The sequence below is a fragment of the Barbus barbus genome (genome assembly GCF_936440315.1).
Source record: "Barbus barbus genome assembly, chromosome: 23".
NCBI classification, from domain to species: Eukaryota; Metazoa; Chordata; class Actinopteri; order Cypriniformes; family Cyprinidae; genus Barbus; species Barbus barbus.
The window spans coordinates 882,686-906,659 of record NC_136751.1 but is presented as its reverse complement, the minus strand read 5'-3'; the positions used below and the strand labels follow the sequence as shown (position 1 = coordinate 906,659).

General features: G+C 40.5%; 1 protein-coding gene across 2 annotated transcripts in view; it reads right to left on the bottom strand.

The window, feature by feature from the left end:
- The window catches only part of shf (Src homology 2 domain containing F), a 126,665-nt gene that overhangs the window by 25,330 nt on the left and 77,361 nt on the right, over nt 1–23,974 (bottom strand). Inside the window, exons 3-4 of one of the 2 annotated variants that reach the window (XM_079374624.1) lie at nt 8,929–9,138; nt 6,784–6,864 (exon numbers count right to left, since the gene is read on the bottom strand). In XM_079374624.1, the coding sequence (XP_079230750.1) occupies nt 6,784–6,864; nt 8,929–9,138 (291 nt within the window). The remainder of the gene's footprint in view (nt 1–6,783; nt 6,865–8,928; nt 9,139–23,974) is intronic. The other variant, XM_079374625.1, reaches the window with a different exon arrangement.

Below are 23,974 nucleotides of genomic sequence, written 5' to 3'. Positions count from 1 at the left end.
CTTGGGTTTTGTTCTTTTAAAGACGGAGTGTGAAAACCAAATGAAGCAGGAACAGTGGGATCGCAAGGACTCCAGAGTATCGTTTGTGTTTGCCGTTACTCTCAAAAAGAAAGGATTTTATGATTGCAAAGGTGCAACAACACCAATTACAACAGCAATTACACACTGCTCCTTTGACAGGCACTCTTCTGCTCTCTCTCACAGCTCATTTTACCAAATTACAACGAATGAGGAACCCGCTGTCACCAAATAATAGCCAATTTAATAAAAGTGGCAGAAGAGCTGCAATATCACAAGCACCAGCCTCAGATTAATATTGACGCACAGATGCATAAATACAGTCAGCGACAGCTTTGAACTTTGGCTGAGCTCCCCAGTCTGCCACGGCTGAGGCTGATACAGTCTTACACACAGTGTCTGTTCGCTGTCCTTTCCTTGAACCGCCAGCAAAATTGGGGGAACAGAGTGCAAAAAAGGCTGCCTCAATTTCCCACAATTCCCCTGGGCAGGACTCAGGCAGGCAGGCCGGTTTATCTCATGCTCCAGATTTGAAAGCAGAGACGCTGAAGGCTCGGTTCATCCGGATCCGGCCGCTGTAAACAGCACAACAGATGGATTTCATTTCACACTTTCATCGCAGACCTAATTAAGACATCAGGACAGAAAAAAGGGCCACGATCAGGCTTTAGGGCAGATGAAGAAGCATGAACCGATTCCACGATAAGACATGAAATATTAATGGCTCAGGGTCTGATGTACTGAAGCGACACGACTGACGAGGTTAGCGGTAATAGTATCCAACAGCGCTGAAGTCTCATAAAACAGCATCAAACATTCATACAGACTCAATAACAGCCACAATCCACTGCTCTGCTTTCTAATGAACCGTCAGCTCGACTGACTTCAGGAGAAACGCGACTTCGAGGAGCACCCGCTCTCCTAAAGAGCCTCTTGAGCGGCTGCTGGCAGATTGTATGTGCATTTAAAACATGGGGGTGTGAGGTAATTATACGGTGGAAACGCGGTAAAGTGTGTTGCCTACGCCTCAAGCGCAATTAGAAAAGTCAAGCGCCTTTTCAAAAGCTCACAGCAGTTCCTGTGGTATTTCAGCGCAGCCATCTGTGATAAAACAGTTAGTGTGAGCAGATTTCTGATAGAAGTCAGAACCTCAGAAAGAGACATTTCTTAAGATTAATTCTAAGATGCTAGTAAGAATGTTCCTAAATGCATTTCTTACATGAACTTAGGATCTCAAATATTTTCATGATGCATTTGTATAAAAAAAAATAGTCTAAAAAATGCATAGTTTTAGTAGGGGAACAAACATTACAAATGCTTTAAGACCATCGAAATACACATGTATTTATTTATTTAGTTATTTGGTTGGTCCAAATTTTTAACCTGTTTTTTAATTATTATTGTTTTTTATGGATAGAGATATAATCAATTAAAAACAAAATGCTACACATTTCAAGTACAGTCATTATGACCCAGGTATGGAGCACCATTAGGTGTCAAACATACTTTCTGTACAATTATCTACGAAGTTAGTGTCAAAAACTTGTAAAATATATTTTGTTGATGAAATATTGCAGCATGACAAACTGATTACTTTTTTCATCTGAGAGTAAAAGTTTATGCAAGTAAAATGAATTTGTTTGAAAATGTTCAGAGTAATATTTAGGTTGTTTTGATGGTGTTTTAGAAGTAAATGGACTGTTTTTGTAGTAATAACATGGTAATGATGTCAAAACGTTGGAATTTTTCACAAGTTGCTGATCAGATACAATATGGTTTTGACTGAAAAATATGAAGTTATGGCTGTTTTATGTTTTACTTTTTCTGTTTTATTATTAAATGAACAATTCTTTGGGTCCAAACGGACCTGGAATGTGAAAAGAGTACACAGATTTTAAAAGTATTTTCTTAACATTACAATGACAGCTTTTGATGATTGTATGGCAACTCCTGCTGAAGACTCACTGATTAATGCAATTAAAAAAACACCTCAAATGCAGTCTTTTTTTCTCACCCCCTGCAGGCTGTTATAATCATACGTGTGCGCACTGTTTTCATCACTAACCGGCTTGACATGAGTTCAGCACTTGCTGCTGTTGCATTTTTAATAAAATATCCGTTTTTTAAGAGTCTCATAATCTGTTGCATTAATTTGTGCTCTCTCTAGAGTGAATGTGTCCAAAAATTAAGTTTTGTTACATTTACAGTAAGAAATGTATAAAATATCTTCATGGAACATGATCTTAATATCCTAATGATTTTTGGCATAAAAGAAAAATGTATAATTTTGACTCATACTATGTATTGTTGGCTATTGCTACAGATATACCCCAGAGACTTAAGACTGATTTTGTGCTCCAGGGACACATATAGAGTTATGTTGTAACTCGTAATATTTAAAACAACCCCATAATTTCATTAAAAATCTTACATTTGGGTATTTAAGACAAGTTGGAGGTTATCACATCTTTAAGAGCGTATTAACGATGCTTCAGAAAATTAGTTTCAGGAACTCTTCATTATAAGGTTATTATTATTATTATTATTATTGTTGTATTAAGACTTGATTAATGTACAGAAGACTTGGATTAATGTGTTTGCTTCATATGGATTGACTTTATGATGCCTTTATGACCTTTTTGGATTTTATAAGTTTTGGTCACGTGGACTTTCAATAGGATGACAGAACCTTCTGAGGTTTTAATTATAATATATATTTAATTGTGTTTGGAATATGAACCAAAGTCATATGAGCTGGGACGACATGAGGGTGAGTGAACGATGACAAAATATTTTTTTTTTTGATGAAATATCTCTTTAAGATTAGTATTTAATCTTAAAAACAATCTTAACTTTATTCTAACGTTTTTGTTTTCCATAAATCTGGCATCAGGTGCAGGTGTGTGTGTATGTGTGTGTGTCTGTGTGAGGTCATAATGCATGTGTGTGTGTGTGAAGATAAGCCCTCTGGCATTTCTGTCTCTCAAGTGGCATCTTTGAGCTCCAAGAAAGCACCATGAGGCCGTGTGTGTGTGTGTGTGTGTGTGTGAGATCATGCCAGAAGACTGTTATCACACCACAGCAGCAGCATGAGAATCAGACAGAGGGCAGCGTCTGTCATCCAGGACTGTGTGGAGACTCACAGACATTCCCACAGTCTGTGTTTGAGACAGACAACTGCATTAATAACATGCAGACTGAGAGCATGTGTGCAATGTAGAGCTGTCGGTCCTTGTTTTACAGTTAATATATGGTTACATTTCACATAGTGACGGCACTTTTATAAACAAACTGATTGTGTCACATTTCCAGACTGTGTGAATGAAACTGAACTACTTTTACATCAGGTCATGTGATCCGAACCGCATACAGTCAGCTAAAATAATCCATAATAACGCTTCCTCCAGGAAGCTGAATCAGGAGAGAAATCTGCACAGATCAAGCAGTGTTTACAAGACAAACAGCTCTAAACAAATATGTGGCTGGATTTTGATGTGAGAGACAACAGGAGATGCACTTTTTCACTGGAGGAAGCGTTATTATGGATTATGGACTCGTATTTTATTTAAAAACGTCTTAATGTTGGATTTGTCTCATCTTTAGTCTTCTCCAGATGTTAACTGATGGACTGGAGTGGTGTGGATTATTGTGATGTTTTTATCAGCTGTTTGGACTCTCATTCTGACGGCACCCATTCACTGCAGAGCATCCATTGCTGAGACACTGATGCAGAGACACATTTCTACAAACCTGATGAAGAAACAAACTCATTTTTCCAAACTCAGCAATTTCTGAGGTTTCACTGCAGTACAAGTCATTCCTCACATATGAAAATAAACAGCTACCTTTATATTTCAGGAAGGAGGGCATTATATCTGTGACATCAAAGGGTTTGTAAGCCCCTGGCTTGAGTCACAGCTCACTCTATTTGTAAGTAATGCAGTTTTTAAAGTTCTTCTATGTGTAACACAGACAAAGAAGAGTTTTCTCTGTGTGCATTTTGGTTTCACCTTCTAGGTTTATCTTTACAAACACACACACACACACACACACACACACACATTCTTTAGTGTCGTCATATTTGCACTCATCAATCACTCTGTGCCTATACATGTGGTGTGTGAGGAGACAGCAGCAGATAACCAGATGACTAATTAGGTGACACACAAGTGCACAGCCCTGCAGTGACCTACACAAGCACATATCAGCATCCAGCTGAAAGCAGCGCATTGATAAACACATGAGTGAATGTAACACACACACACACACACACACGCACTTTAATGAATAAAGCCGGCGGTAAATAAATATCGGGAGCTGTACGCATTGCAGAGAATCAGATGCACTGCAGCTATTGATGAAATAAAAACATATATACGCCGCAGCGCTCGGTAATAACTAAAGCACTCATTTATGCTAAGTGCAATATTTCTCCCGTTTGCTCGGCATCACCTTGACTTCACAACCAACTGCATTTATCCTAATCAAGCATTTGCATTTTAAAGCTGACAGACGAACTCCGTATGAAAATAAGACCAATCCTGGCACGCAATAAATGACAGGACTAGAAATGCGAGTGGCGAATATTACATTATTCATGTAATAATGAAAACTAGCCAAATGCAAATAGAAAGTAAAACTCTTCAACAGACACTGACCCAGAAACCTCTCCCTTAAAGGAATAGTTCACCCAAAAATACAAATGAACTGAAAACCTAATTAGAATACATGTGTCTCTGCATCAGTGTCTCAGCAATGGATGTGCATGGGTGCCGTCAGAATGAGAGTCCAAACAGCTGATAAAACATCACAATAATCCACACCACTCCAGTCCATCAGTTAACATCTGGAGAAGACAAAAGATGAAACAAATCCAGCATGCAAAAAAAAAAAAAAAAAAAAAAAAAAAAAATCACTGGAGGAAGCGTTATTATAGATTATGGACTCAAACTTTTAATTAAAAACATCTTAATGCTGGATTTGTTTCAGCTTTTGTCTTCTCCAGATGTTAACTGATGGACTGGAGTGGTGTGGATTATTGTGATGTTTTTATCAGCTGTTTGGACTCTCATTCTGACGGCACCCATTCACTGCAGAGCATCCATTGATGAGACACTGATGCAGAGACACATTTATACAAACCTGATGAAGAAACAAACTCATCCTGATCTCAGATGAACTGAGGACATTTTCAGCTCATTTTCATCTTTGGCTGAACTATTCCTTTAAGTGCTGTATGCACAAAGCCTCCATTAATGGTAAGCCCCTAATGAGCGTTTCTCTGATGTCGTGACCTCAGGCTGACCTTTTGACCTCTGGAATCAGGGGTTGAGCCTTGAGACGGACTCCAGACTGCTTACCAGACGTCTCGAGGGGGTTGTGCTATGATTGACGTTCCTTGAAGATTTCTTTTTGAACATTTTTCTGAAGGCAGAGAAACGTGAGTATTAAGGGTCCGTGGGAAGGTTACTCTGAGAGGATCTGGTGGCAAGCCAGAGGCCTAGCGACTGATTTCCGATTTCTCTGCTTCCTGACGGAAAGAAACGTCAAAGCATGCTTTATCTACACTGAAGCGGATTGGCGAGAGGTATAAGCAGTCGAAAAACTAGGACAAAGACATGTGGGAAATAATAAAGTCTTTGAAAGCTGCGTCTGTCTGACTGACAACAAAGAACTGTGCTTTGCTCTCAAAGGAGGAGATGATTGGCCTTGATCCTCACGGTGGAGTAAAGTGTGTATCACAGTTAAAACAAACTCACACACAGATCTAAGTTAATCACATTAAAGCATAAAACACAACAAATATAATATTCCACAATAAATGTAGCTTATGCTTAATCAGCAGCATTTGAGATCAGTTCCCCATTTCATCTTTTTTAAGGTAGGACTACTTTTCTAGACAGATGAATTTATAGTAGTGCATTTCTTTGCTGTCTAGGCTCCTTGCATATATTATGCAAAACATAGTTTATCAGGTTAAAATGATCATGTTAGTCACACTAGTTGTGTGTTACCTTACTTTGTAACATTACGTTTGGTTAAGGATTTTCAAAAATCATCTGATACAATCAAATCAAATTACATATAACTTTAGAGAATATTAGAGATATGTTTTAATTTTAAATATTAAATGTAATATTTTGCCATTTTTTTATTATTTTATTTATGTTTTTTTAATGATACATATTGATTAATATGAAATAACATTTAAAATTTTACATTTATATTTCTAAATGACTGAAAAATATAATTTCTGTATTTTCAACTTCTACTCAGTGTATCATGTTTTTAGTAGTGCTGTCGCTTTAAAAATAAAAGGTTTTGTGTGTGTGTACTGTGTATATTTATCATGTGTATATACATATAGGCGCACACATGCAGCATACAATTTGAAAATATTTACGTGTATATATTTATAGTATATATATATATATATATATATATATATGTGTAACATTTTTCTTAAATATATACATGCATGTGTGTGTATTTATATATGCATAATAAATATACACAGTACACATGCACATATTATCTAAACAAACTTTTATTTTAGATGCGATTAATCAGGATTAATCATTTGACAGCACTAATTTTTAGTTTTTATAAACTGATGCACAGGTCCAATTAATCAGTTGTAATCAGCATCAGACTGTGAGAATATTCTTTAAGAGAAAGAGAAACCTTAAGAATATTGTCCTCAGCAACAGACTCCTGTGATGCTAATGCTGTCAGACAGAGAGGAAAGCCCGAGTGCCGCAGTACCTGTGGAGGAGATGTGGGCATCTCTCCTGGACGCTCCTCTGCTCGTGTCCTCTTCACTAATGCAGTCATAACAGAGCAGTGCTGCTCCACACACACACACACACACACACACACACACACACACACACACACACAGACAGACAGACACACACACACACACAGACACACACACAGGACAAAAAAAAAAAAAGGAAAAGGAAAGGAATACCTTTCAGGAAATTATGTACAAAAATCAATCTGCTGGATATTTTACTTGTCAAAAAACAAAAAAACAAACAAAACAGATAGCTCTGTTGAACAGCCATATTTAGTTATAGCTGAGTTAGTCATGAGTCCCTGAGCCAAACCTTCAGCCGAAACACAATCACCACGCCTGACACACACACACACACACACACACACACGGTTTGTATGGTTTATAGGGACCTCTCCATAGGCGTAATGGTTTTACAAACTGTATTTTCTATCGCCCTACACCTAAACCTACCCCTTACAGGAAACTTTGTGCATTTTTAGATTTTCAAAAAAACTTATTCTGAATGATTTATAAGCCTTTTGAATTATGGGGACACTGAAAATGTCCTCATAAATCACCTTCTCCTTGTAATACCTGGCATACCCATGTCATTATACAAATTTGTCCTCATAAACCACATAAACATGCACACACACACACACACACACACACACACACTCACATGCACGCACACACACACACACACGGACACACACACACATGCACACTCACACACACACACGGACACACACACACACACACTCACACACACACACGCACACACACACACTTCCTCACACACGTCTGTCTGCAGTCACCCGGAGAGTAAAGGGACAGTTCGCCCAAAAATGATCATTCTGTCATCATTTACTCACCCTCATGTTGTTCCAAACCTGTGTGAGTTTCTTTTTTCTGCTGAACACAAAAGAAGATATTTTGAAGAACGTTGGTAACCAAACAGCTGACAGTAGCCATTGACTTCCATAGTATTTCTTTCCATTTTTGTTCCAGGTTACCGAAGTTCTTCAAAATATCTTCTTTTGTGTGAATCAGCTTAAAGAAATTCATACAGGCTTGGAACAACATGAGGGTGAGTAAATGATGACAGAATTTTCATTTCTGGGTGAATTATCGCTTTAGGAAGTGAAATCTCGAGGTCTCGACTGAGGAACAGAGTTGCTAGCTTTCAGAGAGAGAGAGGAAGAGATGCCAAATCTCCCAGCAACAGACGGATACGGCAACGGCTGAGATATTAAAATGAGCCTGTTTACACATTCACGTTGATTTGCAATGAAAATGTTTGAGAATTTACGGTCCAACCTATTCAGTAAAGAGTGAGACCTCCACCAATGAGAAACTAGGATTTAATTAGCAATCACAGCCAAAACACAAAAATCAACTTTCACCAAACACATTCAATAAATAGCAAAGAGAAAAAGCCCTGATTTATATAAATGATGCCGCAGTCACACTAGACTTTGAGCATGCATCATCTCTACAAACCCTGCAATGGTCGTAATATGACGTCACACTCTTCGGCCTCTTTTTAAAATCATTATACAAACAAAATACAAAAATATGCAATCTATTCCACTGTACATTACTGCAGATTTAAAGTTTGCTTGATTTTAATATCTTCAACTGGTCATTCATGTGTTCATATGATAAAATAGGTCAAAGTTCATTATTTCACATGAGCTTGTGTTTGCATGCATATGACTGAAAGTCATTAGGAATGAAAAGTGTAGCATGACCATCGCTCGAGCTGAAAACTGCAGTATTTTACTAAATATTTTGCTACTAAATGCCATGCAGGGGTTCGAATGAACCATTGCACGAATCATTTTTAACCAGCTTATTTATATGAATCTTCTAAATGAACCAGTTCACTATAATAAAGCTCTACAGCGTTGGAAAAAATACTCTTTAGTGGAAAATCGAAAGTTTCGGAGACAGTTGAGCAACTAGTTAGTAGCATCCCTAGTTTAGTTAGTAACTGCCCAACAGCACCCACCACCACCAACAGAAGTGGGATCAGGACTTATATTATATCTGACTGTTCAGTATTATCAATCACTACTGGAAAGACAATAATCACACACATGTGGAAGGAATGAAGCGGGCCGAACCTGCGAAGGCTTTGGATATGCGGTCTTTCTTCCACTCCCAGGGTTGGTCGTACTCCTCCGGCGGCCTCTCGTCGTCCTGCGGTAATCTGCTCTCACGGGAACACACGCATCCGTCCGGATCGCTCCCGTTCTCCTCCGGCTCGTACGGGGTGTCATAGAGCGGCAGCTGCCGGACCGGACTGTCTTTAGGAGCGCGACCGCCTCGGATTTCTGCCAAACCAAGAGAGGAGACCACAACATATCAACAGTCTGGGCTAGTTTCAGCATGTTTTTCTATTTTACACATTTGTGACCCTGGACCACAAAACTAGTCATAAGGGTCCATTTTTTGAAATTGATATAAATAATCTTTCCATTGATGTATGGTTTGTTAGGATAGTTAAGATAACTATTTGAAAATCTGGAATCTGAGGGTGCAACAAAATCTAAATATTGAGAAAATCTCCTTTAAAGTTGTTCAAATGAAGTTCTTAGCAATGCATATTACTAATCAGAAATGAAGTTTTAATATATTTACGGTAGGAAATTTACAAAATATCTTCATGGAACATGATCTTAATATCCTAATGATTTTTGTCATAAAAGAGAAATGTATAATTTTGATCCATACAATGTATTGTTGGTTATTGCTACAAATATACCTGTGTTACTCATGACTGCTTTTATGCTGCAGGGTCACATATATGCATTTAGCAGGCACTTTTATACAAAGTAATCTATGATAAAGGCACATAAGCAATTCATCACAGAGCCCACACTGCCAGGTTTATTTGAAAGCTAGAATAGGAAACAATTTTAACAACTGAATTGATCAACATAGACGGGCATTTTCAGTCAAAATCCCAGATTTATTTTTCCAAAGTTTAGTCAAAAGCGGTCATTTAGCTGCAGGGTGCCGTTTCAGATGGTTTCATTATGCATTCAGGCTAAGGTTAAGTGTTAAGTGCTTAAAAGCTTCAGTGAAACGAACAAAAACAAGCCCAAAAGACCTAACATGCTGAGTTTAATGGTCAGACCTGCAGCGCTGAGAGACTCATCTGAACACATCAGAGATAAACCAGAGCTCAAGTCCTGCAAAATGACCTCTGAATCTCATCTGAACACAGAGATCTGCCGCTGATGACCTAGAGATCCACCAGAGATCAGACTGCACCAGCAACACTGAAATAAACTGCAGTGGCTGTAGCTTGAAGAAAAGACTGCATGTTTCAGCTTAAAGTGACTGTTTTAGGGCTGCAACTAACAATTATGCCTTTGATTAACTGATTGATCGATCAATCAATTGGACTTAAAAAGCCACATTTTATTTACAGTATTTTATAAAAAAAAATGTCTGCAAACTGAAGAACGCATCTATGTAGGCTATACTATACATTATGTGCCCAAAAATAAGGCGCAAGGCATTTCAAATAAACATTACATTCTAAAGCTTGCACACCATAATAAAGTAAAACAAAAGCATATACTACACATACACATTTACTTATCTGAACACAGAAATTATATTATATTTATACTCCCATTTCAACACGCCCTTCACATTCACTGCTCTCATAAAAACAAATTTCTTGTTCATCTTAAACATTTAAAATCCAATCCAAAGAAATTGCATATTTAACATTACAAAGTCAGAATGATCGCACTCCTGTTCTATTGCACACTTTAGTGAAGTTTAAAGAGTGTCACCCTTTATCTTGACAAGCCTTTATACAAAGCATGCCTTTTGAATATTTGCACAAAGAAAAACCCATACAACCTGGGCTGAGGGAAAAATGTCTCTAATGCATTAAACAGCACTTGCACATGTCAGCAAATGCTGCTAAACTATATGCTTTTGTTTGAAGCTTAATATGAAGCTTTCTCATGTTTAGGAGAACTTGGGTCATGCGCTTTTCCCACAGAAGCTTGCTGCATGACAATTTTGATTAGTTGTTGTTGCAATTTGTTTAATGAACACTGGCCAGCCTCCAGACTCAAAGTTGGCCGATTAAAGATGTAGAACAACAAACACACAGCAGTAGTGTAGCTCTGTCCTTGACCTCCAGGGGTCACTGGAAACTGGACTGCACACATCTGTCACCCTTCACTACAAAACACAGAAATCCTGTCACCTCTGATCAACAGACAGTGGTGTGTCCATCGCTCTCTCTCTAAAAGCACAAGCATATCTCTCTGGTTCTCTGGGGTGGCATGAAGCTGTTAGCAGGCATGCTAATGGTATGATATAATGCAGAGACGCTCATGGAATGAAATATAACCCCACAGTGCTGCATAATTGCCTCTATGCTCAGGGGAGCTCTTGCGGAAAAACGAGAAAAGTGTAGAGAATAGAGAAAGAAAGAGTTTGAGAGAGATCTTCATATAAGCCATGTGTCTGCAGAAGCCTGGATCGTTACATTGTACTCTTAACTAGAGATGCAATGAAATTTCAGCAATCGCATGTTTTTGGCCGAAACAGCAACAGCTATCCAGCGTGAACAGCAGCCTGTAGAGCAGGAGTGTGTGTTCTGAACTCAGGCTTACATGCGCTCAGGCAAGTTACTGCGGTCTGGAGAAATGTGTGTATCCGCCGGAGATCGTAACGATAATTACGGCTTCCAGCGGGACCGAATCCAGCCGAGGAGCTGGTGCCCTTTCACCCATCACGTCTGCAACAGTTCAGAGATGAAAGGTCAAACGGAAACCCAGCATTCACTCACAAACACACACACTCAGTCACACACACTCACACTTAAACACATGCTGCTGCCCACCCACCACGCAAACACGCTTCCTCTCCAGGTGTCAGACGCTCTGTGTGTGTGCGTGTGCAGGTGTGACTGAGTTAGTGAATGAGTGTGTGTGTGTGCACGTGTTTTTGTGACAAATGAGGACATAAATTTGTATAATGACACAGGTATGAAACAGGTATTACAAGGTGAAGGTGACTTTTCAGGACATTTCTCCATGTCCCCACTTTTCAAAACGCTTATAAATCATACAGAGTGAGTTTTTTTGGGAAAGTAGAAATGCACAAAGTCTCCTGTGAGGGCTAAGTTTAGGTGTAGGGCAATAGCACATACAGTTTGTACAGTATAAAAATCATTACGCCTATGGAATGAACCCACTTTTCACAAAAACAAACGTGTGTGTGTGTGTGGTCAGCTCTGCTGATTTACAGTCCCACACTGAGGGAATCAAAGCATGACCTTTATCTTTCTAGGAACCTTTCTAGGAATCTTTCTAGACTCTCCACTGCAAACGCTCCTGCTAAACATCAATGTTATTTAATGCTCCTCTTATCATCAAAAACCTCTTTACATGCATATACGGTCATTTCTAGATCTCCAAAGAGACAAATGTTATTGGTGTCACATTAAAGGTTCTTCAGACTAGTGCGGAGGATTTGGATTCATCCAAGTGAATAGAATCTTTTGAATCTGTTCATTCACTGATTCTTTTCTCACTTTGCCTCTCACTTGTGTGCCTGTAAATCCACAAAAAGATAGAATGATAGATGAATAGACAGAAAGATAGATAAAATGACAATGATAGCCAGACAAAATGACAGACAGACGGATGGACAAACAGAGCAAACAAGTGATAAAAAACACAGAATGAACAAAGGATGGATGATGATGGAACGATATATAGAAAGAAAGATAGCCCGAATGACAGAAAGAGATAGAATGATAGTATAAATGACTAAATGAACAAATGATGAGCAAACAAACCAGCAACAGAATGATAGAATGATAGATTGATGGATGGAAGGAATGTTAAAGGAAACAATGGATGGATGATGGAATGATAGAACGACAGACTAAAGAATAATGATAGAAGAAACAATGAAGAATAAGAAGAAAGATAGAATAAACAATGGATGGATGGAAAAATAGAAGAAATGGTGAATGGATGGATGGATGGAATGCAAGAATAAACCATGGATGGATGGATTGATGGAATGCTAGAATGCTAAAAGAAACAATGGATGGATGGAAGCAAGAAGAAACTATGGATGGATGGATGGATGGATGCTAGAAGAAACTATGGATGGATGAATGGATGGATGGATGGATGGATGGATGCTAGAAGAAACTATGGATGGATGAATGGATGGATGGATGGATGGATGCTAGAAGAAACTATGGATGGATGAATGGATGGATGGATGGATGGATGGATGCTAGAAGAAACTATGGATGGATGAATGGATGGATGGATGAAAGGACTGCAAGAAGAAACTATGGATGGATGAATGGATGGATGGATGGATGGATGCTAGAAGAAACTATGGATGGATGAATGGATGGATGGATGAAAGGACTGCAAGAATAAACTATGGATGGATGAAGGGATGGATGAATGCTAGAAGAAATTATGGATGGATGGGTGAAAGGATGGATGCATGGAATGCTAGAATAAACGATGGATGAATGGATGGAACAATAGAATGATAGAAAAAACAATGGATGGAACAACAGAGGGTACAATAGAACAAATGATGGATGGATGATGGAGTGATAGATGGACATATATCATACAGTATTTTCTTCAGGAAATGTGAGGTGTAGTTCTGGACTGGATTCAGTTTTCTGTCGATGAGAAACCCTGAGCGTTGGAGAAGTTCTGAGACTCTGACCACATCCAGTTCTGATTCCAGTCACTCTTTCTTCAGCTCTAACTCCATGCTCAGCTTTTCCTCCGGCTCAATCCCCGAAGAGGAGGAAATAAGATGTTACTGACTGGAAATTTCAAAAGCGCTTCTATGTCAGCCAGGTCCTCGGCACATGAAATCAAACTCTGCATCAGCTCACAGCTGCTCTCCTCACCTCTCCAATCATTTGAATAAATTATCACCGAAAACCCTTCACCGCTGCATCCAGTCACTCTCCTGCAGGGCATTATGGGAGCAAACATTAAACACAGGAACAAACACATCTCCTCCTGCAGCCCATCTCTGCCAAAGATATTAAAGGCTTACAGTCTTCAGTTTGACACCCAGAATGAGCTTTTCGCCTCTCCAGCGGGTGAATCGAGAAAATGTTCAACACAGCATGTCAAATATTTTTAGATTAGCACAGGAATACAACCATTTCAGTTCAGTAAGTCAAGAACCAGCCATAAATATGAGTTACATAATACCCCATCATCATTCAGCGCAACAGATACATTTAGGTAAATATTAAACATGCTTATTCTGACCTTTACTTTATAAAATATATAAAAGAATAAGTGATCATACTAAATTGTATCATATTTATATAAATATATTATTTACAAATTATAATATATATGAAATTATACATAATAAATAAATAAATTATATATATATATATATATATATATATATATATATATATATATATATAGTGCCCTCCATAAGTATTGGAACAGTAAAGACAAAATTGCAAAACTTTTCTCTATTGGGCGGACATTTCTGTCTCCTGAGCAAAAGCATTCTTTACACCAGACCTGTACAGCACACACACAAAAGTGTGTAACTTTTAACTTTAATGTGCTATTTATATTTGATTTGACCCTTGATGCAACTAAATGATCATTTTAGGTTACCTGAGAAAACATGTTTACTGAACAATACACTGCAGTTCAAAAGTTTGGATCAATACAGTTTTTTAAAGAAGTTTCTTATGCTCATCAAGACTGTATCTATTTGATCAAAAATACTGAATATTATTTCACTAAATAATATTCAAACACGCGGCTCGCGGTGATTCCAGCGTCTGTCGTCTCACTAAATGAGGACATAAATACATGAACAACAGCTCCAGAACTGCTCTGAGAGTCACTAACTGAGAATTTGACCGTTTCATTTGAGTAAAACTCATCATATCATTCATACACAGAAATGTAAAAGTATTCACGGCAACCTGTCAAAATAAAAGTTTGGTTTAACTTGAAGACATTGAGCCAGAAATTAATTACTGTTGTTCGAATGTACAGTACATACTACTACTGCTACTACTAATAATACAATTATTAAAACTTCATTCTTTAAGGAATAACCACACATTTCTTCCATAATTTTAATGTTTGCCAAAAAAATTTTTTCAATAATTAAAAGATAAATAAAATAAATTGTTTTATGTCTTCATTTGTTATCCAGTAAAATTTAAAAACACAAAAGGAATTTCTGAGGAAAATATATTTTATAAAGGCCTTTGTAAGAATAAATTGGAATAAATTAAATAGTTTTTATGCATTCAAATAATTAGACATGCTGAAACAATAAAATATATGGTGAGAAACAAATAAAATAGGGATTTTTTGTTAAACTTTTAATACATTGATCTGAAATTATGTAAGTTTCATGAGTTTAATTAGTTAGACATGATTTTTGATTAATACAATTCAATTTAATCATTAAAAAGGAGTTCAGAAAAATGAAAACGGAAAAAAGCTGAATTTGGGAAAAATTAAACAGATTTCATAGGGCCGTAAGCAAACCGAAGCAGCTATTTCTGTAAGTTGGACTGAAGTCTGTAGCGTTTGTCCAGCTGTGAGAGCAGAGAGACGTTCACAGAAACACAGATAGTGCTGCAGGTCTCTCCGGATCTCATGTGTTCACGCTGATAACACACCGCAGAAATACACACAGCTGCCAATCACATATTCTGCATCAGAACATATAATATATTGGGCTGAATCATATTGGTATCGGAATGGATTTGCAGCATGTGGCGCACAGAAGTATATTTGGGTGACTGATTTGATAACTAGCGTAAACAGATTTGAGTTGTAACATAAGTAAATCTGATTATCTGAACTGACATTCTCTTTTTCTGCTGTCTCGTTAATGTAATAAAATGCAGGTCTTATCAATCTCATGCTATTCGTTATTCAACAGAATAAATAATGATGACTGTAATCTGACAGAAGATATAATGCTACCATTTTTTAGTCCCAAAAATAATTAAAGTTCACTCAAAATGTGTCCGATTAGTACTTGAATAAAAATAAACCATCTGTCACGAATCCTGGCTTGCACTTCCACTCATTCACCACCAGAGGTCACCCGTTCACCACATGGACTTTTTACACTACACAGCACACTGGACTCAATTTCCCACAATCCATTGCACTGACGACTTGCACAGCTGTTCACTATTTCGCCCACACCTGATCACCATTTCACAATCACCATCACTCTATTTAAGCCTGGGACTTGCTCTTGCTCACCGCCGAGTATTGTTAGCCCGTCTACCTTACGAAGCGTTTTCTAGTCCTAGTTTTCCGAGTCTTGCCTTGTTTATCTTGCCGTGTCTGACCCTGCCCGTGTTTATTGGATTATCTCTCTGCCTTGCCCTGTCTGGATATTGTACGCCGATCGTCGACCCTCGCTTGTTGCACGGATTGCTCTGTCTTGCCTCTGCCATACCTGTTTGCTGTCTCCTGACCCTGCCTGTCTTGACCATGTTTTATAATAAAGCCTTGCGAATGGATCCGCACGTCTCACGTCTCGTCAACCCCGTAACAGAATACTCGGCCACACAAGGATCCAGCGGCTTTTCAAGAGGACATTGGCCAGGTATGGACTGTGCACGACTGTTATTAACCCTCGAGCAGGGCTCGCGACCGCTCGAGGATTATATTCAGGAGTACTTAGACCTCGCCTATTTTTCAGATCTGCCGGACTATGCACTTATAGATTTTTTTTGCGAGGGCATTAATCAGCCGCTCCGGTCAAGGTTAATCCGCGAGGGTCCCCGCTCATCTCTCAGTCAATTTATGGACTATGCTTTACTGTGTGTGGGCTCCTCTTTTACTGTGGGTGTCGCGAAGGAACGCGACACCTCACTCACTCACAAAATGGCGGCAGCAACAGCACCCCTTCACGTCGTCGCCGCCAAGCCAGAGTCTGCTCACGTCATGCCTGCCAAGCCAGAGTCTGCTCACGTCATGCCTGCCAAGCCAGAGTCTGCTCACGTCAAGCCAGAGTCTGCTCACGTCAAGCCAGAGTCTGCTCACGTCAAGCCAGAGTCTGCTCACGTCAAGCCAGAGTCTGCTCACGTCAAGCCAGAGTCTGCTCACGTCAAGCCAGAGTCTGCTCACGTCAAGCCAGAGTCTGCTCACGTCATGCCTGCCCAGCCAGAGTCACGTCACGTCTCCGTGCTCCAGCCAGAGTCACGTCACGTCTCCGTGCTCCAGCCAGAGTCACGTCACGTCTCAGTGCTCCAGCCAGAGTCACGTCACGTCTCAGTGCTCCAGCCAGAGTCACGTCGCGTCTCAGTGCTCCAGCCAGAGTCACGTCACGTCTCAGTGCTCCAGCCAGAGTCACGTCACGTCTCAGTGCTCCAGCCAGAGTCACGTCACGTCTCAGTGCTCCAGCCAGAGTCACGTCACGTCTCAGTGCTCCAGCCAGAATCACGTCACGCCTCCGCCGAACTGCCAGAGGCTGTTACCACAGATTCAAGGTCAGTCCTTCGAGTTATGATATCCAGTGTGATGGACCCACCACTGATGTCGGTGCGAGTAGCTGGCATTCCCAGGGCCTCAACCTTGGCTGTTACAGAGACTGTTCCCCTGATCTCAGTGCTTCCCGTTATGGCGGTTGCCATTTTGAGTGTGTGGGCTGCACACTGTGCTCCTGAGGCCTCTCCTGTCCACGAGTGTGCTGCTGAGGCCTCTTCTGTCCACGAGTTTGCTCCAGTGCCTCCAGAGGTGGCGGCTTCCGCTGCAGAACCTCTTGAAGTGGTGGCACCTACTCCTGACCTCATGGTCTGCCCTGTCACGGCCATGGAGGTCGTTCCTGAACTCCCTGTCTGCCCTGTCACGGCCACGGAGGCCGTTTCTGTACTCACTGTCTGCCTTGTCACGGCCACGGAGGCCGTCCCTGAACTCACTGTCTGCCCTGTCACGGCCAGGAGTGCCGTTCCCGAGCCTCAAGTGTCCGCGCTGCAAGAGCGCCCTCAAGTGTCCGCGCTGCAAGAGCGCCCTCAAGTGTCCGCGCTGCAAGAGCGCCCTCAAGTGCCCGCTCCTCCAGAGCGCCCTCAAGTGCCCGCTCCTCCAGAGCGCCCCAAAGAGGCTGCCTGTGAACTCACGCCCTGTCCTGTCACGGCCAAAGAGGCCGTCTGTGAACTCACGCCCTGCCCTGTCACGGCCAAGGAGGCCGTCTGTGAATCCTCGTCCTGGCCAATCACGGCCATGGAGGCCGTCTGTGAACCTTCGACCTGGCCGGTCACGGCTCCTGTGACCATGGGGACTCTCTCTGTGTTGTCTGTCTCTGTTCTCCCTGTGGTGTCTGTCTCTGTTCTCCCCAGATCCCTGATCCTGCCATGGCTTCCTGACCAGTCCGCTTTACCGTGGAGATACTATGCCCAGTCTACGCCACACTGGTGGGCTCCGGCTCCGTCTACTCTGCCGTGGTGGTCAGCTGTCTGGCTCTGGGGGTCTCCTGCTCCGCCCAGGTGGAATCTGGTCCCGTCCTGCCCTGCAACAAGGACTCTCTCAGTGTTGTCTGTCCCTGCTCTCTCGGTGTTGTCTGTCCTTATTCTGCCCAGATCCCAGTCTCCGTCACGGGTTCCTGCCCTGTCTGCCTCCCTGTGGTGGTCCTCTGCCCTGCCATGGTGGTCTTCTGCTCGGGTCTGGTGGTTGTCTGCCCCGCCGTGGTGGTCTTATGCTCGGGTCTGGTGGTCATCTGCTCCGCCCTGGTGGGCTCTGGTCTCGCCTGCTCCGCCCTGGTGGGCTCCCGTGCCATCTGCTCCGCCCTGGTGGGCCTCTGCTCTGTCGGTCCTGACCTGTTCTCTGGCTCCGCCCTGGTTTTCAATTTCCCACAATCCATTGCACTGACGACTTGCACAGCTGTTCACTATTTCGCCCACACCTGATCACCATTTCACAATCACCATCACTCTATTTAAGCCTGGGACTTGCTCTTGCTCACCGCCGAGTATTGTTAGCCCGTCTACCTTACGAAGCGTTTTCTAGTCCTAGTTTTCCGAGTCTTGCCTTGTTTATCTTGCCGTGTCTGACCCTGCCCGTGTTTATTGGATTATCTCTCTGCCTTGCCCTGTCTGGATATTGTACACCGATCGTCGACCCTCGCTTGTTGCACGGATTGCTCTGTCTTGCCTCTGCCATACCTGTTTGCTGTCTCCTGACCCTGCCTGTCTTGACCATGTTTTATAATAAAGCCTTGCGAATGGATCCGCACGTCTCACGTCTCGTCAACCCCGTAACACCATCATATTTCCCATTTTCAAATGGCTAAACAGTGAATTATGCGCTGTTGTTTAATACAATATGCATATTGGACAAAATAATGTGAGCACCTATTATTTTATTGGGGAAAATCAAATATGACTTATTTATATCCCTATATTCTCTAGTTCATAAATCAGTGTGGTATAAACTGTTCATCAGTGTTTATTATATGCTTTATGAGTGACTGTCAGACATTCAAAAATGACAAATGATGGGAGCCTGTTTATCAGGAGCGTCTGTATCATTAACAGAGAGATTGTTAGGTGTTTTAGGAACAACAGACTTCACGATTAAGACTGCAGACACAAAACCAGAAGTCAATGATAAGGGCCGTCAAACAGTAAGAAGTGTGTGTCCAAACAACACAAGAGTCCTATCAATACCTTAGACTCAAGAGCAACTGCGCAGACTTGAAAGAAAGCGAGAACTTCTAACAACCTCATCATGGTCTGATTTGAAATCATCCAGCATTTGAAACATTTACAACCAACCTGTGTCTCGCTACAGCAGCATCTGTCTGTCTGTCACTCGCTGTCTGCTTTATCTCTGTACTACAGCCGTCTCTACAGAACCCTGCAGATCACTGCTGCCAGAACACACACACACACACACACACACACACACTCTCTCTCTCACACACACACACACACGCTCTCACACACACACACACACACACACACACTCTCTCTCTCACACACACACACACACACGCTCTCACACACACACGCGCACACTCACACACACACACACACACACACTCACACACACACACACACACACACACTCTCTCTCTCACACACACACACACACACGCTCTCACACACACACACACGTTGGTTTTTGTGGTTTATGGGGACTCTCCATAGGCGTAATGGTTTTTATACTGAACAAACTGTGTGTGCTATTGCCCTACACCAACCCTACACCTAAACTTAGCCCTCACAGGAGACTTTGTGCATTTTTAGATTTTCAAAAAAACACCATTTAGTATGTTTTTTAATCCTTTTGAATTACGGGGACATAGGCAGTGTCCTCATAAACCACCTTCATATTGTAATACCTCTGTCATACCCATGTCATTATACACATTTGAGTCCTCATAAACCAAATAAACATGCGCACACACACACACACACACACACACACACACACACACTCACACTCACACACACACACACACACACACACACACTCTCTCTCTCTTTTGTTGGCTGTTTGGTCTCAGGCTGTTTTTCTGTGGTGATGATCATGGATGTGGAACCACATTAGTTTGGCAGAGCAGATGAAACACAGGCCAAATAAGTGAACGGAGACTGGACAGCAGGAACATGTGTGTGAGTGTGAGTGTGTGTGAGTGTGTGTGTGCGTGTGCGTGTGTGCGTGCGTGTGCGTGCGTGCGTGTGAGAGTGTGTGTGTGCGCGTGTGCGTGCGTGCGCGTGTGTGTGTGTGAGAGCGTGTGTGTGTGCGCGTGTTGGCAGCAGTGATCTGCAGCACTTTCTTTCATCTTATAATCAGATCTTTACATTTTCCCCTTTATTTGAACAAAACCAAAGTTTGAAAATGGAGGATTCATTATTACTCTTGATGACAAACACAACAATAAAATAGTCCAATGACAAACTTGCTTATATTAAACATGGAACTTTTATTTACAGAAGTAATATGGGTGACATATGGACAAAAATATATTTACCATGGATTTGTCCCTACAACTTCATTAATTTTCTCGTTTTATTAAATCCTGGCCATGATGTACTAACTCATACCCTTGTTTTGATTTAATAAAATGAGGAAACAAATCCATGGGGACAAATTCTTTATTTCTAAGTAACTATATATATATATATGTGTGTGTGTATAAAGATACAAAGACAAACACACTTACATGAAAAATAGAAATATTGTCAAATAGGTGCTTTGCTTTTGTAGCATCCGTGAACAACTGAACTAAATAGTTTTAATTTCTATAAAGAGAGCAAAGTGACGGCGGGGGCAGAATACCGCGGTAAGCCTTGTGTGTGCATAAACTCACTCATGCCAGCGAGAGCGTGTGTTTAAGAGACTTAGTTTAGTAACGCTGTTGTTTAACGAGAAATGTGTGAGGCATTTATTACGCTTTCAGAAAAAAGTTAACAGCTGCAAGAGAAAGCTGATGCATTGTGGGTGAACAACTGTGCTGCTAAAGATAATTAGGTCCTGCAGAGAAATAAACTGGCGTCACAGACAGACAGTATTTCTAAACTATACAAGCAAGACAGAGAGAGAGTGTGTGTGTGTGTGTGTGTGTGTGTGTTTTCCTTCACAGAGCCAAAGGCCGAGATGTGCAGAATATCTCTTCTGGCATGTAAGGATTCACTCTATTACAGCTTCTGTGTCAAAGCCAGAAAAATAGACGGCCATAGAGCGAGTGGGAGGAAGAGACGGAGTCACACACAACACCAATGAATGCAAGAACAGTCCTCAACAAACACCAGCTGCTGTTTCCAGACATGCGAACAGCGCAACTAAATCAATAAAGAAAAATACTGCATCTAGTTATGCAAATGCTTAATAGCTATAGTATTATAATGGTTGATTTATGAATCAACCCAATAAATCCACCTTATGAGATTTCAGTCAATTATTCCTTTCAATTTGGATAATGAAAAAACAAATCATTTTTCTGAATGCACAAATATTTACAGCTGCTGTTTTGTATTATTTTTATTTATTTTATATATGTATATATTTATTTAACACAAAACATGAAAACAGGCAGCTAGGAAAACACCTTGGGAAATAAAAAAAATTATTAAAAACGTAAATGAGATTTTCTTGTTTATTGGATTTTCAGTTTTGAGCTTTCATTTTTTGGTGCATACAGGAAAAAAACAGAAGAAAATGTATTAAAAAATATTGCCTTCATTTGCCAGATTGCATGGAATAATTGAATAATTGGATGATACACTGAAACGTTATGAGGTTATTTACAGTTTTTTGGTTTTTTTTTTTTAAGAAAAATTAAGAACAATCTAAGAGCAATAGCAGGAGGCCAGACTCAATCCTGCCTCACTCACATGAGCACCAAGGCTCAATATTTAAGAACTGCAAATTAACATCTGCAGTCAGCTGATAAAGTACATCCGCTACCTGCTGCATCCGGATCAAACTCTTTACTGAGGCCGTAAATTAATAATTTATATAAAAGTTGCTTGGTAGGGATGTAACGATTACCGGTTTGACGATAAATCATGATAAAATTCCCCACGGTTAGTATTACCGTTTCATATTTTATTTATCATTAAAACCGTATTCGATTACCGTGATTTGAACAACTCGTGATAAATAAATACTGTCCGGCATAAAGCAGAGTTTTCAGTAACAGTCTCACGTGCGCACAGCAGCACAGTAGTTTCGTTCTGAGTGAAAATAGGGCGGAAAAGCTGGGAGGTTTTAAAAGAGTGCTAAGGGAATTATACAACTGAATATATCAATGAATTAATTATATGAATGTACCTCTGAAGGTTCTGACTGTCTTCAGAAACGATTTGATGGCATTTTGTTTTCATCTTCGCTCCATGTAATACCTAAAGGAAGTGTTCGCGGAGTTCACGGGAATCAGCTGTAATTCAGCTTTTCCGTATAAAGCGCCACCTGCTGTCAGTGACTGGATTTACAGACATTTATGTACATTCAGTCTGTGTGCAGTTTCTGTCTGGCCAAAAAACGGACCAAATTTGCATGCCCTGCTGTAAATTTTAACCGGTTGATGAAAAACAAGCTTATGTGGATTCTACACATTTAAACAATTCAGATAAGCTATCTAGAATTATTTATGGAGCAGATAAAATACATATAATCATTTATTAATCAATTATCATTTTAACTTAACCCTTTTCTTTAAAGGCTGAAATGTGAGGTCTACCTTTATGTTAAACTTTTTCAAAGCTTTATTTGAACATTTACATTATTTATTTGAATATGCTATTAAACTGTTGTCAGTCAAATTGTCATTTAAAATACAGACTTCATTGGTAATGTTATTGTTTTAGTGATTATGCAAACAAAAAGTCATTTTATTTGCTGTTTGTTGATTTGTAAGTATGAAACTTGGTGAAGTGATTTATGTGTGGTACTTTTTGAACATCTCCAGCACATTTTAACAATACCGTGATAATACTGATAACCGTGATAATTTTGGTCACTATAATCGTGATTAGAAATTTTCATACCGTTACATCCCTAGTTGCTTGTGTGGGTGTGAGCGTGAGAGTGATCGAGGGAATCTGGGACGGTAAAAAGATGTGAGTGTGTGTGTGCGTGAGAGAGAGAGAGAGAGAGAGAGTGTGTGTGTGTGTGTGTGTGTGTGTGTGTGTGTGTGTGTGAGAGAGAGAGAGAGAGAGAGAGAGAGAGTGTGTGTGTGTGTGTGTGTGTGTGTGTGTGTGTGTGTGTGTGTGCGTGTGTGAGAGAGAGAGAGAGAGAGAGAGAGAGAGAGAGTGTGTGTGTGTGTGTGTGTGGATATGTAAATGAGTCTCCACTGTGACCAGTGGCTGGATAGCAGCATTGATTCCAGCCAGGACTGAACAGCAATTACACCTCGTTAGAACCTGAATGAAGGCTCATTAACACAAGATTAATGAGAAGCTTATCTGAAACCCAGTCTGTCCACCAGCATGCATCACCTTATAGTGACAAACCAACATAAAAATGGGGGGCAAACAGATAAAAGGCTAAATGAAATCAAGATGTATTAGAAACAAGAGTGTTGACCTTGTTTTCTATGCATGTGTGTGTGTTTTTATTTTCTCATGCAAGGATAACGTGTCTCTAATGAAATAATGACCAGACAGGTGTTTGCCATTGT